Source organism: Pholcus phalangioides, unplaced genomic scaffold (genome assembly GCF_987345545.1).
Source record: "Pholcus phalangioides strain wild (caught in Gottingen) unplaced genomic scaffold, Ppha-v1.0 ptg000013l_1, whole genome shotgun sequence".
In the NCBI taxonomy this organism is placed as follows: Eukaryota; Metazoa; Arthropoda; class Arachnida; order Araneae; family Pholcidae; genus Pholcus; species Pholcus phalangioides.
The window spans coordinates 15,206,817-15,223,320 of record NW_028301606.1 but is presented as its reverse complement, the minus strand read 5'-3'; the positions used below and the strand labels follow the sequence as shown (position 1 = coordinate 15,223,320).

The 16,504-nt window shown below is 37.8% G+C and overlaps 1 protein-coding gene across 3 annotated transcripts in view; it reads left to right on the top strand.

The window, feature by feature from the left end:
• The window catches only part of LOC149078657 (hemocyte protein-glutamine gamma-glutamyltransferase-like), a 37,904-nt gene that overhangs the window by 17,703 nt on the left and 3,697 nt on the right, over positions 1–16,504 (top strand). For 2 of the 3 annotated variants that reach the window (XM_089240799.1, XM_089240800.1), the window contains exons 2-14: positions 502–691; positions 2,697–2,909; positions 7,928–8,191; positions 8,304–8,422; positions 9,332–9,439; positions 9,545–9,722; positions 10,458–10,596; positions 11,935–12,038; positions 12,199–12,367; positions 14,617–14,714; positions 14,827–15,114; positions 15,252–15,412; positions 16,252–16,388. In XM_089240799.1, coding sequence (XP_089096925.1) covers positions 517–691; positions 2,697–2,909; positions 7,928–8,191; positions 8,304–8,422; positions 9,332–9,439; positions 9,545–9,722; positions 10,458–10,596; positions 11,935–12,038; positions 12,199–12,367; positions 14,617–14,714; positions 14,827–15,114; positions 15,252–15,412; positions 16,252–16,388 — 2,153 coding nt within the window. In that variant the 5' untranslated portion in view covers positions 502–516. The remainder of the gene's footprint in view (positions 1–501; positions 692–2,696; positions 2,910–7,927; positions 8,192–8,303; positions 8,423–9,331; positions 9,440–9,544; positions 9,723–10,457; positions 10,597–11,934; positions 12,039–12,198; positions 12,368–14,616; positions 14,715–14,826; positions 15,115–15,251; positions 15,413–16,251; positions 16,389–16,504) is intronic. The other variant, XM_089240801.1, reaches the window with a different exon arrangement.

The following is a 16,504-nucleotide window of genomic DNA, read 5'->3' as shown; positions in this document are numbered from 1 at the left end:
GCCCTTTCTGGTCCAGTACCCAAGACATCAGATGCTCCTGCTCTCCCTTAGTTGCGGCTCTGCATGCTGTTGAAGGCCAGAAGTAAGATTTGGTCATAGTATCGTAGTTTGGTTGTGTGGTTATTCACTTAAAATTATTGTATAAATTGCTCTTAATTTTCCTGAAAGAGTTCTCATATCAGCATAAGGGAAAAGCAATTAGGATTTCCATCATCGTACAGACACGGACTTCATAAACATTTGATTTTGCAAGTGTTTTCTCAAAGAGATAAGATTCTTTTTCTGTGATAGATAATATCTTCACTTATTGATGACTTGTTTCTTCGATTCCATGAATGTAGGGCAATACTAGTGATTAGATAATATTCAGCAATGATAGCCTTTATTCAACAGCATTCTACTATTGATTTTTTACTTAGAGTTTTGTGTAATTTATTGTCTATCTATCATTAGATTTACATGATCTTGGCAGATATAAAATCCATGCAATTTTTCTTACAGACAAGTGCTTGAGTTATGGACCGATATCGCACTACGAGATATCTAGAAGGTTACGGGCGTCGGCCTGTTACAGGTGCCTACCCACTGGTCGATGATGACTCCGATTACCTTTCAGAATTGTTGATGAGGATGAGGCGAGACGCTAACAGAAGGAGAAGAGAGCGTAGGAGAGAGATCCCAGGTGACGAAGGTACCACAATTCAGTAGATAGATACACTAATGATAACGTGTTGTGATGATTCGTGCATGCATTCGTGATGAATTAGCAGACAATGAGTCGATAAACATCATTTAACTTAGACCTTCTCATTATAATCTCTCGCACGCAAATGGAACATCTCTTCTTAATCATACAAAATTCATGACATAGAAATAGTCGCCAGGTCTTCACTGCCACAACCTTTATTGTATAGAATTCGACTAACTTTTATCCGTTTAATTGATTCGTGCACCCGGGGTCTTCAACCTATGACTCACGGGCCAAATATGGCGCTCCGAGCTTTCAGCAGTGGCCCGCCGACTATATTTAGAAAATATCTACTTTAAATAAGAAAACAATTAAATTCAAAAAAAAAATTCGTTGAAGAGCTCTGTGTGGCCACCGGAAATCTGTACTGCCGTATTCAGAACTGCGAGGTATTTTGCTGATTAAATAGTAATGCTGTGCATTTGATACATTAATAGGGCCGTCGTAATGAATTCGGGGGGGAATCCTTAGCCAGAACAGTTTTTGAAGCTTATGATTCCTGTATATAGGCTACATATTTCAAGAGACCGAATTCTGCATCGAAAACATACATAAAGGTATATATAATTACAGAATTTACAGAAATGCTAAAACATGCCTTAATGAAGAAAATTATTTCAGATTTATTGAAAAAATAATTTCATAATTGATGAAAATTTATAATTAATAAAAAATAGTTACAGAATTACTGATGGAAATAATTGCAAAGCTACTGATAGAAATAATTGCAAAGCTACTGATAGAAATAATTGCAAAGCTACTGATAGAAATAATTGCAAAGCTACTGATAGAAATAATTTCCAAATTCCAAAGGGTAATTTCAATATTGTCAAGAGTTTTTCCGAAGTATCACAAGTAATAATTCATGGGAAAAATTAAGAATTTTCGAAAAAGAAGAAATAATTTCGTATTTAATGAAAGTTTAAAATTAATAAAATAATTTAGAATTACCAGGACAAATTCCACAGGCATAATGAAAAAAATAATTTGATTTATAAGAATCAATTAATGGAAAGGAAGTTATTTGAAAATAAATGAAAATTTTCAAACTTAGTGACAGAAATTAACTCACGGTAAATAAAAGTGTTCAATAATTTGGGGACTGCGGTTTAATAACCGAGAATACCACGGTACGGTTTGGTGGCTCTCGGGCTTCGTGGAAAGTTTAATTTGGCTCGCAATGTCTGAAAGGTTGAAAACTCCCGTTCTTACACACAATTCAGCGGGGCCACCCTTATAGCAGGCGAGGGACCAGGTGCAAAAATAATTTCGGAGCCCCCTCAGCACCGAGTTTATGCATTTTGTGAAGTAAGGGAATCAGCATCCAAAAATTCGTGCATTATCCCAGAGCATACAGAAATGCTGAAAAATATAAACAAAAAACGTAGATGAAATTGAATGTAAATTAACACTAAAAGTTAATGAAAATTAAGAACTGTAGAAAATTTTAAATTGACGAAGGCAACAGTTTCAAAACTAATGAAAATTACTGCCTAATGATCTACCTGAGCACTGATGAAAATTTAGAATTAATTAAAAATGAGAAATAATTGGAAGATATAATTCCAGCCCATCAATGATCGCCCAAGTGGTGTGGTGGTAAGATGCTCGTCTACCACTGTGAAGGTTGTTGTCACGGTCCTGGTCTCGAACCCGAGGGATGATATAGATAAGATATTTTCCCTAACGAACTTGAGGCGACCACCAATAGGCAGCACCTTCATTTACAACCCATCTCACTAATTGCAGTAAATTGCAATATGACCAGCTTGCATGCCAAACTTGCCACCCCCTGGGCTATAACCCACTAACCCCCCCCCCCCATCCTTGTACATAAACCTCTTGCTGTGACCTATCGAGTCTTGTCTGAATCGATTAGAAATTGAAATTTTATTTGAACTTTGCTCTCTTTGAAATTGTTTTTTTTGTTTTTTTTTTATTGTTTCAGTCGACCGTCATATGCCCCAACCGATTGAAGTAGATGCTACCGAGTTCTACTGCAAGGACAATGCTAAAGCTCACCACACCAGTGAATACGATTTGGTTGAAGGTGAAGAACCGACCCCAGTTTTCCGTCGTGGTCAGGCGTTTTATATGGCAATACGATTCAAAAGGCCTTACAATCTCATGACAGACAAAGTGAGGCTGGAGCTGTCTTTCGGTAATTTTCGTTATCTTAAAAATTGTAAATTGTTGTTTGAAAATATCATCAGTTCAATTACATTAGAGTATCTGAACACGAAGCTTTCATCGACGGCCTCTCCAGGTGTGGGTGTCAAGCTAATGTGTTCAGGGGGCAGGGTGAAATAACGGGCGTGAATGTAGGGTTTTCAAACCAGACGTCATCTTTTTTATGTGAATTGTAAGAGCCCTCATACATTTATGAAATTTCTCCCTTTTGTCGTCATTTTCTAGGTTTCCGGGATTACTTTTTTTTCACTACGGAATATACACTCGGTGGTCAAAAAATCGGGAACAACTCTCCAGATCTTAAAATGAATAGGTTTTATTAGCCAGCGACTAAAAAGAGTCTCTTTGATTTCGCTGCAACACCAAAGAAAACGGTTTTTATGAGCTAGAGAAAGCTGAAATTGGACACTTGATGAATGAAAGAAAGTTGTCTGGCCCCTGACGAGTCAAGATTCGTTGTCCATGACAATGATGGCAGGCAGGGCCACAACTAGATGTTCAGTCACCCGGGGCAAGTGCGCATTTTGGCAACCCCTTGTAATGTTGAAGGAGAGGTTTGAGAATAAAATTTGCGCCCCGCCCCCTCTGGTTCAGCGCGCCCGGGACACGAGACCCGCCTGCTCACCCCTAGTTATGGCTCTGATGGCAGGATCCGTGTGTGGCACAAGCAGCATGAAGCCATGGATCCAGCATGACACATGGCAACTGTTCAAGCGGGTGGCAGTTGAATCACGGTCTGGGGATCATTTTCCTGGTATACTCTTGGTCCCCTCTTTTCCATTGGAAACATCCACCAATACCAGCGTTTACCTCCACATCGTTGCTGACCACGTGCACCCGTTTATGGTCATAATGTTGTTCCCTGATTATAGTTTCTATTTCCAGCAACATACGGCACCCTCTCAAGGAGCTGGAATTATCTCAGATTGGTTTAAGGAACATGATTCATAGTTTGAATTGCTTCAATAGCCCCCTGAGTCACCCGATCTCAATCCTATTGAGCATTTGTGGGACGAGGTTGAAAATTCCGTTAAAAGCTCCGAAACACCACCTTCTAATCTGAGGGAATTAAGAGATGCCATTTCGTTGGCATGGGCTAATATTCCTCCTCAACGGTTTCAGCAACTTGCAAAGTCCATGCCTAGAAGAATATCTGCTGTCATCAAAAACGAAGGAGGTCCCACACGATATTAGTGTTGTGTAGCGGATCACATGCAAGGAACTAGGGGAAAAAATCCCAGAAGCAGCGGATCACATGCCCTGTTCCGGGGTGGAACTGGGTATACAGCCTCTTCATTAAGAGTGTGTTTACAGTACGGGCATTCCTCGCTTTACGCAATAAATTGGTTCCGCAAAATCATTACATAAGACTAAATCGCGTGAATCAAGTTCAACTTCACATGGGAAAGATAGGAATTGGGAGTTTTCTTCAGAAAGATAGAAAAATAAACCCAACTTTTAACGCAGCAAAATAATTTCTTTTTTGAATGAATTGAATACAAGTATTTAAATAAATCTCGTAAATTTCAAATTTATGAATAAACTTAATTAATACTTTTTACTTCTTTCAGTCTTTTGAGCAAGTACTTCTGAGAAATTATAATTAGCGTGGATCTTTTCTTTCCTGAAGAGCGTGGTATGATAGGCTGATATGTTTTTTAATGAAATAGTCTAGATTTAGGTGACAATCACCATTTTTACTCTCTTTATGTATCAAGAGAATTCCTAGAGAACTCTGAATATCCTTCGCAAATACGACATTTCTAGTTCCATAGGCACCTCTTCTTTGATTAAAAAAATTCTGATGGCATTATCAATGCTATCGAAAGATGTTGATTAGTGAGATCTGATGAATTGTATTTGAGCGTTTCTGTCTCACGTCTGTCTCATCTAAATCACGAAATCCAACGGATTTTGTCATTTTAACTGTGTCATATCTTCGATTAGCAAACCCATTTTCAGGGTTAACATCAAAACTCCATGCCAAATTTTTCACAAAATCATAATCAAATTTCATAAAATCAAATTTTCGAAATCGTGAAAAGTGAAACCGCGTAAAGTGAGGAATACCCGTATATGGGGTCCCCCCCCCCCCGCACGTTTTAACTAATCACCAAAATTCAGGAAAAAGAGCTCAAGAATGATCAAGGGGAGAAGAGGAAGAAAAAGGACTCCTTTAAAAATTATTATCATTTCCAGGCATAAGAAATTATCAATAATGCAATAAGGGATTTTTCCAACTCCAAGGTGTGAATACGGAGCGGTCTCAATTGAAAATGTCGCAGGCGCAGACCTTCAACACGATACTTGCGTAAAATGAAAATTCAAGTGTGCTTACCCATCTTTACTTTAAAATATGGAACACTGCTGGCAGTACCAGCATGAACATGAAGAACACGGAACAAGCACAACTCCAACAGTATAAATACCTTAGTGTCATGCATACATTGAGAACACACATTCCGACATGTACCAATTCGTTAGAAATTCCGCAGAGGAATGTACACGAAGTGCATGTTCGGTTAGTAATAATGCAATCAGGATGTGATGATCGCCAAAGGCCCGAAAAATAGAAATATAGTAGTTCTGTTTTCGCTAGGATACTTATTTGTAGTATAGTAACGCCATCTATTGCAAACAGAACTAAGTGAATCATTGCCAAGAGGGTACTCTGGTAGGGTTATAACCATCGAGCTTATATTACTGGAGGGAGTATGACGTCAGCGGTCTTCGCCTTGGCAGTACTGAGAACGGTGTCCCCAACATGTCCGTCGGAGGATCACGTGACTCGGTGTAAACAAACACAAACCCCCGTTATTTTCTTATGGCATAAATAGGAGTTTAAAACAATAAATGAAAAAATAATAATTTATTATTATTTATTTATTATTAATTATTATTTATTTATTATTAATTATTATTTATTTATTATTAATTATTATTTATTTATTATTAATTATTATTTATTTTTTGGAATCAATCATCATCGATGAGATAATTCCAAAATTAATGAAAGAGATAATTTCAGGAAACCGCGCCTGACGAAATTCAAAAATTTACGAGCGATACTGACTTTGATATGCTGCGTGTATATATACATACAGTATATATGTACCATCTGGTGCCTCAATCCTTTTGCATCGATTTGATGAATCGATATTTTTCCGGCATTTGCACGCCATCGTAATACCCCTTATGGCCTAATAAATTAAATTTATATTTTATTGAATTTTTGTCTAAAAAATACAATTGTACTGGAATATCACTTTGAAATGTGAATATCGGCTGATTCTCAATCCTTTGTATGGGATCCATCGTTAATTAGTATGTTTTTATCTTTACTGTCTCACAAAAATGTGGGTGTGGATTCCTTTCACCCTTGAGGGTTCATGAACAACACACTCCTGAGTCCTTTTTTTTTTATGCAGCCAGAGTCTCGGCAGCCCTAACACCTGAAAATGTCTTATTTTTTGCTGAATATGCTAAAAAATAAAGACATGCATTTAATGAAGATATTTTCTCCAAATTATTTCTCAATCAATTAATTTCAAATAAAGGTAATAATAAAGTAAATTTAAATTTTGAGATTTTTTTTTTAAATTAAAAAAGTATGATTTTCTGTAGTTGTTTGTTATATTCCTAGCTATGGGCAAGGCCGTCTTGACAGCATCATGGGGGGGCCCCCACGGGCAGAGTGATTTTTTTCGAGGTTCTTTACCTAGTTCTTGTTTTTGTGAGGCCTGTATTTTCTTGAGGTGCCCGGGTGTGTCCATGCGTTAAGATGGCACTGGTTATAGGCATTGAATGGAATGAAAAACCCACCCTGACATTCTCTGTGCAGAAAAAAAATTGAAAACCCATCAAGCGCAAGTGGTTAATTACCGTTTCTTAAAAAATCCAAAAGAAATTTAGTGCTGCCATCTATTAGTGTAAATGACAACGATTATGTTTTGAAGATAATTTTTTTTTTTTTTTTTTAGTTGTAATAACGCAAGAAAAAATCAGTTACTATACGAAATTGAAGGTATCTTTTATTTGTTCACTGTGTTCAGTAAACTACTGTTAACACTCTCGAATATTATCTACAAAATAACCTTTGACAAAAAATTATATTTTATTTTGACGAAAATTAAATGTACATCATATTACGTGCATGTTCTTCAGGAAATTATTGTTTTATAACAGCTGCGATTGCTGTGATCGCGAATGGAATGACGAATATCCAAGGCTGCAACTAAATGCTTGGTCACCCCTTTGTAATGTTGAAGGAGAGGTTTGAGAATAAAATTTGCGCCCCCTCTGGTCCGGGGCATGAGACCCGGCTGCACCCCCCCCCCTCCCTAGTTGCGGCCCTTCGAATAATTGTGTAGGAATATCGCGTATTTCATGGTACAGACAAAATCCCGTGGTGGGGGGACGAAAACTCGAGGGTCTGGTCCCCCCCCCCCACCCGAAATGTGAAAAAAGATGGCCAAATCTATTGTTCTATCACTTTGCGCCCCTCGAACAAAATTTCAGGCTACTGGCCTCTGTTCTATATTATTCCAGCTCTTGAGGGTCCTCGCCCTGGATAAGTATCTTCGACAGGGTTCCATCTACGTCCACAATTTCACTGAAGATTTTTTTCATATGGCAAACTTTGGCATTTATTCGAATTTTCAGTATGATAATCCTTGAATGGGGGGGGGGGGCGGGGGGGAGTTAATTAAGAAAACGATTGGAAACTCGGGAGCACTTTCGAGTAGTTCCAGTGACTTCGATGGTGCTCGCGATAACCGTTTTTCCTGGAAGACGATTGAATGATCCGTGTGATCATGCTTTAATATATTTTATAGCGCAATTCGAATTTTTTTTTTTCTCTTTTATTGTCAATGATTTGATAGTTTCCTTAAAAAAACTAATATTAATAAAACGAAACAATTCAGCATTTGTATTAACTTTATACTTCGAGATTTTTTACCTTTGATGAAATTTGACTATTGATGAAAGGGCCGAGAAAACTTCACAGTAAAGGCACACTCGTGTATCTGCCCGTTTCACCCAACGTTACATTTACCAAAGATCGTTCGGAGTGGGATGTTTGCACGAATCGCCAAGAGAAGACAATCCTCACTCTACAGGTACAGGTGCCTGCAACTGCCGGAGTCGGACTGTGGAGGTTGAAAATAACGACTCAAGTGGTCAACGGCAATATAACCTCCGTCTACGAATGCAAAGATAACATATACATCTTGTTCAATCCTTGGTGCAAAGGTACGGACATCCAATTAAGTTTTCGCAACGCGTTTGTAATTTGAAACATGTGAGCACCAAATAGATAATATATATAGACTTTATTCTCATAATTATTTTTTGTTAAGAACAGAAGACTTGGTGCACATGTCTGAAGCAACCTGGAGGCAAGAGTACGTGCTCAACGATGTAGGAAAAATCTATATGGGCTCTTACAGTAGCCCGGTTGGAAGACCATGGGTCTTCGGACAGGTCAGTGGAAAAATCCTTTTTCTCCATCTATGCCAGCGTTTGTCTGATCCGCGGACCATAGAGATGATGGTAGCGGTGGTCCACAAACAGAGTTGATGAAATTAATTTTAATAAAACTTGGTTCTAACTGAATGAAAAATTATTCAACATTGGTAACTGATTTTAATTTTCTTCCATATATATGGGTTAGAATAAAAATTATACCTACATACTTGTATACAACATACATCATCGTGGAAAATTACGGGAATTGCGATCCTACGGGATGCGAAAAATAGGAGGTATCACTAAATTTAGTCAAAAAATGCAATTTATTGCCTTCAATGACTTTTGCTAATTACTGCTGAATGGTGGGGGAAAATGAAACACTAGTACTACAAATCTCAGCAAACAAAAATGTATTACACAGGAAAAAATATTCAAATGATCAGATGACTCTATTTCATTTAAAAAAGAAATACATAAACCTGGGATCTTAAATAAGATAAAATACGGGACATCGCCAATTATCATTAAAAACGTTGCCGGAAGTAGGCACTTGTTATTAAAATCACTGAAAAATTGCGAAATAAAACGTTAAACCTTAAAATATGAGGGATAAATATTTATTTTCATAGTTATAATACAGTGTAATTTATATATTAAAAAAACGCTATGTATTCGTGAACTTAGTAAATACAAGCATCACAAACTCCATATTTTATAAAGCGAAACAACCAAAATTACAGGAATGTCCCGTATAACGGGACAGAAGTGGTACGTCAAATGGTTTCGGACATTCGACTGGTCGTTGTGTTCAGAAAGGTTGAGAAACGCTGACCTATGCTATTTACTATTTTTTTCATCTCATATATTCATTTTCCTTGTGTGTGATTTTTGATACCATTTTTGTTTATACTCTTCCAACAGTTTGAGAGTGCGGTGCTCCCTGCATCACTTTTACTGCTGGAAAAATCGGGTTTGGATAACATCGCGCGTGGGAATCCTATCAAAGTCGCCAGAGCGATTTCGGCAATGGTATGTTGGGAAAAAAAAAACATCATCCAATGTCTTAAATTTTACTTACTTATTACCATGCTTTATTTTTTCCTCGTTTGGATATCGTTTTTTCTCCTGGATTAGGTGAATAGTAATGACGACAACGGTGTGCTTATCGGCAACTGGAGCAATAACTATGAAGATGGTACAGCACCTTATGCTTGGACTGGTAGCACTGCCATACTCGAGCAGTACCTGTCGAATGGAGGTACTCCAGTGAAATATGGCCAGTGCTGGGTCTTCTCCGGTGTTTGCACGACTGGTAAATCCCTTGTTATTTCAGTCCAGTGAATTCTTAGTGAATTATTTTCCACTTATAATTTACTACTTATGAGGTCTAATAATTACATTGCTCAACAAAAAATAAAAAAAACTCATATTCACAAGGAAGTTTTAACGGTTTTGGGGTATATTGGGGCAGCTGATTTTAAAACTGGTGCTGGTTTTGCAGAATTGGCACTAGTTTTCTATACTCCCAACATTTCAACGTAGTCTGCAGCCATTAATTTTGCGTCGAATATTTACTTTCAGATTCTTATTTATCTTCCTTTTTATTTAATATATTATTACATTTATATCATTATCAGACATTAGTGGTTTTTATTTATTGATATTAAGTTCATTATTTATTTACATTTTGCAGACTTTGAATGTGATTTTTATGCTGCTTATGTATCATTATTGAGAAATATATTTGCTAATGATTTACTGTATTTATAACGCGCAGTTTCCAATGTCATTTGTATGGTGTTTATGCTATTTCCATTGAAGTTTAAAATTTTTAAATTTCACTTTATCTCTAAAACTAGATCAAAATCTGACAAAACCAATACCAGATTCGGAATCAGCGTCCCAAAGTCACCCTAAAATCACTGAAAAATCTGGGAACAAAATCAGTGTTGAGCAGTGCAATTGTACTATCTTAATATTGCATCTCTAATGGGGAGAAAGTAATTTCTAAATAAACGTTTTCGTTGTTTTTGTGTTTCTCTCTCAGTCTGTCGTGCATTGGGCATCCCATGTAGGAGTGTGACCAACTTTGTGTCTGCGCACGATACCGATGACAGTCTAACAATTGATATCTACCTTGATTCTCAGGGTGAACGGATGGATGAACTCAACAATGATTCTATGTGGTATGTAAAGCTACATCAAATCCTCACCATTCTTCTTTTTTTTTTTTTTTTATGGTTTCACTCTTCACTTCAATATTTATTGCTATCGTGTACAATACAGTTGACGGTTGATTTCACGAATCTCCAGTTTACGAACTGCACGCTTTTACGAACTAATCTTTTCTGGTCCAAAACAATACACGACTACTCTTTGAACGTCTTTCTTATTTGCGAACTAATTTTTCACGTCTCCTACAGGTTCGTTAAAACGAGCGTCGACTGTATAACATCCTTGTAAAATATAAACTAGCGTATATCTGAAATAAGACACTGTGTTAACAACTCACTAAACAGGGGTCCAACAACAAAAAATATATTATGAGATAAGAGCCTAAATTTTGATGTACACAAACTAAACAGAGAGAGATGGTGATACATAGTCATTTATTAAGTGTTTTAGCAGTTTCGTGTTATTCACACAAATTAAAATGGGGAGATGTAGGAAAATTGCTTCAGACTGGAATAAAGGCTTCACTCTTCTCCTCATTCAGCAATGTATCCAAAAATTCAAGATGGGGCGGGGGAAATAGACCTGTCCCGTATTTTAGGGGACAGCATGAATGAATGAACGCCAGAACTCTGCCACCAGACTTGTACTCCGTTGCCGAGATCTCTTCCAGCCCAGCTTCGTCGCAGAGTCTGGAACAAAGTGCGTGTACCTAACAGTCTGAGTGCGTATCCAGTGGTGTGTCTGATTTTTTTTTTAGTGCTGCCATCTACATTTCGAATCGTGAGTGAAGTATAATTAGGTATTCTTGCCTGCAGCTCTCGCTCTGTGGTGAGACTTTTTTCTCAACGGGGAGATCATTCGCGCTTTAAAGTTGGGAACCACAGAAAACCAACTTTAGCCGACCATCACAACCCGGGTCCTGGCGATGCGAGTCCGTCACTAAGACCACACGACCACCACAGCAACTTTAGGGGATAACAGTGACTATCAATACACAATAAGTCCCCCTGGGTAAGTACCTGCAACAGTATGAATTTGTCCCTTTGTATATATACTTGCTTCTTTCCTCCTCATCAAATATCTATTTGGAACCGGATTTTGCTCAGACAAGAGTGTATTACAGCATGACTGCAATAGCAAGGACATGGTGTTTTTATTGGTCGATATTACGATAAAATTAACGTCAAAATAGGCATGAAAATCATGTCGAGAAATATTTTATGCATGTGAAGTAAATAGTCCATGTTCATTAGTTATACGAGGCTTCATTTTTGATCAGCTTTCGTATTTGAAGTAATGAATCTCTCGATAGCATGCACTGTACCTTTATCTCAGACAATGCTTTTTAGGAATTTCCATGTATGGAATGATTGCTGGATGGCTCGGCCAGACCTTCCTCATGGATATGGTGGATGGCAAGCGATCGATGCAACTCCTCAAGAAACTAGTGAAGGTTGGATTTTTTTTTTCACTACTCCTCGAATTTATGAGAACAGTTTAAAGATAATTCTTTCTTTTCCCATTAGTACCCCCGAATCAATATTATATTACACATTTTTGGATTTCAAAAACTGAATCGAACACACACGCAAATACAATGCTATTATCTGCAGGTACTTACAGAGCTGGACCAGCATCCGTCGTAGCCGTGAGAAGAGGAGAAATCAGTCACCAGTATGATGCCCCGTTCGTATTTGCGGAAGTCAATGCGGATGTCGTCCATTGGCAAGTTGACGAAACATCCGAGACGGGGTGGCGAAAACTCAAGACAAACACTTATCAGTAAGACTTGTCACAGTCAGATACTATCACCACTACTACTACTACTACTTTATTGCATGACAACTCCAGTAATATCATCATACACCAACTTATTACCTACCGAGTTACCTGTCGCAGAAAAATTCTCTACGCATGTGGGACCTATTTTTGGCATCACCTGCCCATTTTTTTAATCGATAAAGCTTTTTTTTTTTACTTTTCAAAACGAATTTGCTGTCCACCACCCTAGAACGGCGCCCCGTGTAGCCGCTCCTGTCAAGTTGGGTCAAAGATCACTCTCTCTAAAGCCATGTTTTACTTCTGTCCTCATCCATCTTGGACAGAGGGAACTTACGACGGGAGCATATTGAGGCACCATCTATCGTTGGTAGCCTCAAGTTCGGTAAGAACTTATCATCTATGATATACATACTCAACACTCATGACCAGCGAACTAAACGTAGCCCTGGGAGTCATCTGATGTGTCACACGACAAACAACCAAACTACTCAAGTGGCCCACGAAAGACTATCAAATCACTTAAGTGGCTCGCGTTGCATTTCCAGATCCTTCCAGATCATTCGCGGCACATTTCCACTCGAATGATCCGCTGCACGCTTCCAGATCACTTGAGTGGTGCGTGGCACACTTTCGGATCGCCTTAGTGGCGTGAGGCGCATTTCCAGATAGCTCAAGTAGCTCGCGACATGTTTCTACACCAATGAAATTGCCCACTCTCTCAAAAAAGGTTGAACAGTGAACACCCTTGATCTACATGCTTCACCAGGAGCAAACCCACAGACCTGACGGTAGCCTTCATAGTGGTAGACGAGCATTTTACAACTGCGCCACTCGCGCCACAGATACCGCCAATTACGTAACCGACACGAACTAGCCCTTTCATACCAAACAATATGCTATTTCTTGAAACGTCTTTCCGAATCACAAACTATTTATTAAACACCGTCCGAGTTCGTAAAACGAGCGTTAACTATATTTATGTTTAGGAAGGAATACTGTTATAACATAGATCATCTCTATAACACGCAAAGAACAAAAACAAAAAAACACCAAACGTGATTTAAAAGAAATCTTCGAATTCTAAAATAACCGTAAAATATCCTGTATATAAACCGAAGCAGCGTATAATTCCGCAAATAACAATTTTGCTACTTTGAGGAAAAAGTAGGTCTCACGTAGCGTATAATCCATTTGAAAAAGCTCCTCTGAAGAGAGTAGGCACACGGTTTACACGATACTTGCATAACATGAAAATTCGGGCATTTGCCGTTTTCACTTTAAATTATGGAAGACAGATGACAAAATCAGTATAACACGAAACAAGCGTAACTCTACTAATAAATACGTTAGGGCCACTCGTACACACACACACACACATAGCCCAGGTTCCACAAATCTAAAAAAAAAAATTCAGATTCGTGAAATATTTACTATTGTTCCAACCTCTCATCTCAGAAGCGGTACATAATACGCATTAAGAAATTCAAATATTTTTTGCAGGGTGATTCTATCGTGGGACAAACTTTAAGAGGTGATATAAGAAGCCTAAACAAACATTTCTGATCATAGAATGCGCGGTCGAATCACAATAGCGAAGGCAGTAGAGGGTATTCTTAGAGAGTGCACAACAGTAGCCTACTTCACCAAAAGCAAATATCATATTTTTCTGACGAATTTGATGCAATATGTGCTATAAACCATTCGAGGGTACATATGCAGCTTCGGATTGGATTGGAGTTTATTTTTTATTGGTGCAAGGACCATCAGGGTTATGCTGCGCCAAACAATGATCATGCTGTATAATGAGTTGTGGTAGAATTTTCGTTACACAGGTTGCACCATGAGAAGGCCTAACACATTTCAATACCCAGCACCCTCGAATGGATGAATGCAGTTATTGCAGCAAATTCGTCAGAAAAATATGATATTTGCTTTTGGTGAAGTAGGCTACTGTTATGCACTCTATATAAACACCCTCTACCGCCTTTGCTGTTGCGATTCGACCACGCATTCTATGACCAAAAATACTTGTTTAGGCGTCTTATATCACCTCTTAAAGCCTGTCCCACGAATTTAGAATCACCGTGTATATAGTTATACACTGAAAAATACGGCATATTTACCAGTTTGTGATTCGGTGAAGATTTGAGAATGTAATTTTAAGCATCCGTAATGAGAAGATGAATTGTCTTGTCAGTTATTGGAATTGTTCCATAAAGAATATTTTCTTCATTTCATTTTTTTTACAGCGTTGGTCGAATGATTGTTACCAAAAGAGTCGGATTCGATGATGAATTTGGCGACCGTGATATGGAGAATATTTCACTGGAATACAAATCCAAAGAAGGTTATGCTTTTATCGATATCTTAGATTTGAAAAGAAATTTGAAGTCATTAAATATCTGTGGTGTACAAGATCAAAAACTTTTGTTCGAACTATATACATAATTTCTTTAAAGGATCCCAAGAAGAGCGTATGGCAATAAGGAACGCTGCAAGACGATTCGGTGTATTGCACATCCATGACTTGCCAGCACCTGGAAAAGAAGACGTCGTAATGAAACTTAGAGATATCGACAAGGTTATGATCGGCCGTCCATTCTACGTGACCGTCGACGTCGAAAACAAGAGTGACGAAAAGAGGACGGTACAGGCCGTACTTTCAGCGAGTACCGTCCATTATACGGGGATAACTGCGGCTAAAATCAAGAGAGCAAGAGGATCGTTCGTATTGCGACCGAGGCAAAGTGAGTAGAGAAAGAGAAATCTGTTTTTTTAATGACATTTCGAAATCAATTTTGTGTGCTAATCCAAGTGCTGTTTAACAAGCCCTATTAATTCCAGCACGGATGAATACAAAATGGCTGCGTTGATTATTTTACAGGAGAAGAACTTGGCATAGAAGTAACTGTGGAAGACTACCTGGAAAAGTTAGTTGATTACTCTATGATCAAAATCTACGCAATCGCCACAGTCAAAGAGACTCGCCAGACGTGGGCTGATGAAGATGATTTCACCGTCGAAAAGCCAGTACTAAGACTTGAGGTAAAGTGAATGACGATTCATTCAAAAAAGTCTAAGGCAGGGATTACACTATGAAGCTTTTGTAAAAGCTCTTTGACAAAACTTGAAAAATACCACCAATAAGCGTATCGGTTAACATTCGAGCGAATGTAACTAATTGGCTTATTGCTTGCTTTTCAAGTTTTGTAAAACTTTTATGGTGTAATCCCGGTACAATAAAATGTTATACATACAGTCAAACCCGTCAGTTTAGATACCTCCGTTTCCTGACATCTCCTTACAATGGAGAATTTTGAATAGAACCAACCACACATAATCCTATAACACAATGCGTTCACAATATTGTGTCTCTGTATCTTGGATACCTCGAACTTGAACAGATTTTAATGGAACCTTAGATGTCGAACCAAGTTTTATGAAAAGAAAGTTAAATTTAGTAAAGAGAATTATTAGAAGAAAATTACAGGTTTCATGTAACATGCAATTATTCTGGAGAATCTTGGGAATAGAAAAATATTGAGAAATCTCGGTCACGCTCTTTCTACAATTTCAGACATTTATGGACAAAACGGAATGTTAATGGCATGTTCTTGGAAATAATGTGATGATTTTTCTTTTGGTGAAAGCTGACACACACACACAATCATATTCATAATCATATATAACATTTTTAATCTGTGGCTAACACATTTTCCGAATGCTTACATCGCACTTTATATTCACACCAGGATCTATAGTTATTAATTACATTAGCTATACGTTGTTGGTGTCGAAGATAGGAGATTGTAACAATAATGTGTAAGTCGACTGTGTACATCGTGGATGATAGCTGACGTAATATTAGTTTCTTTCTTTTTCAGATCGACGGATTATTGAAAGTTTATAGAAGATTTTATTTGAGGATAAATTTCGCGAATCCATTAAATAAGACTTTACAGAACTGTGAGATAAGTGTTGAAGGACCCGGACTATCTGAGCCTCACAGGACTAAGCTAGAGTAAGAAAATTCATTTACCTATTTCTCTTTAAGTGAACTCGATCCAGAGAAAGTAGAATTTATTCGCATAGTGTACAAATCATCGAATAGATTTTACAAAAAAAAATTTACATTGA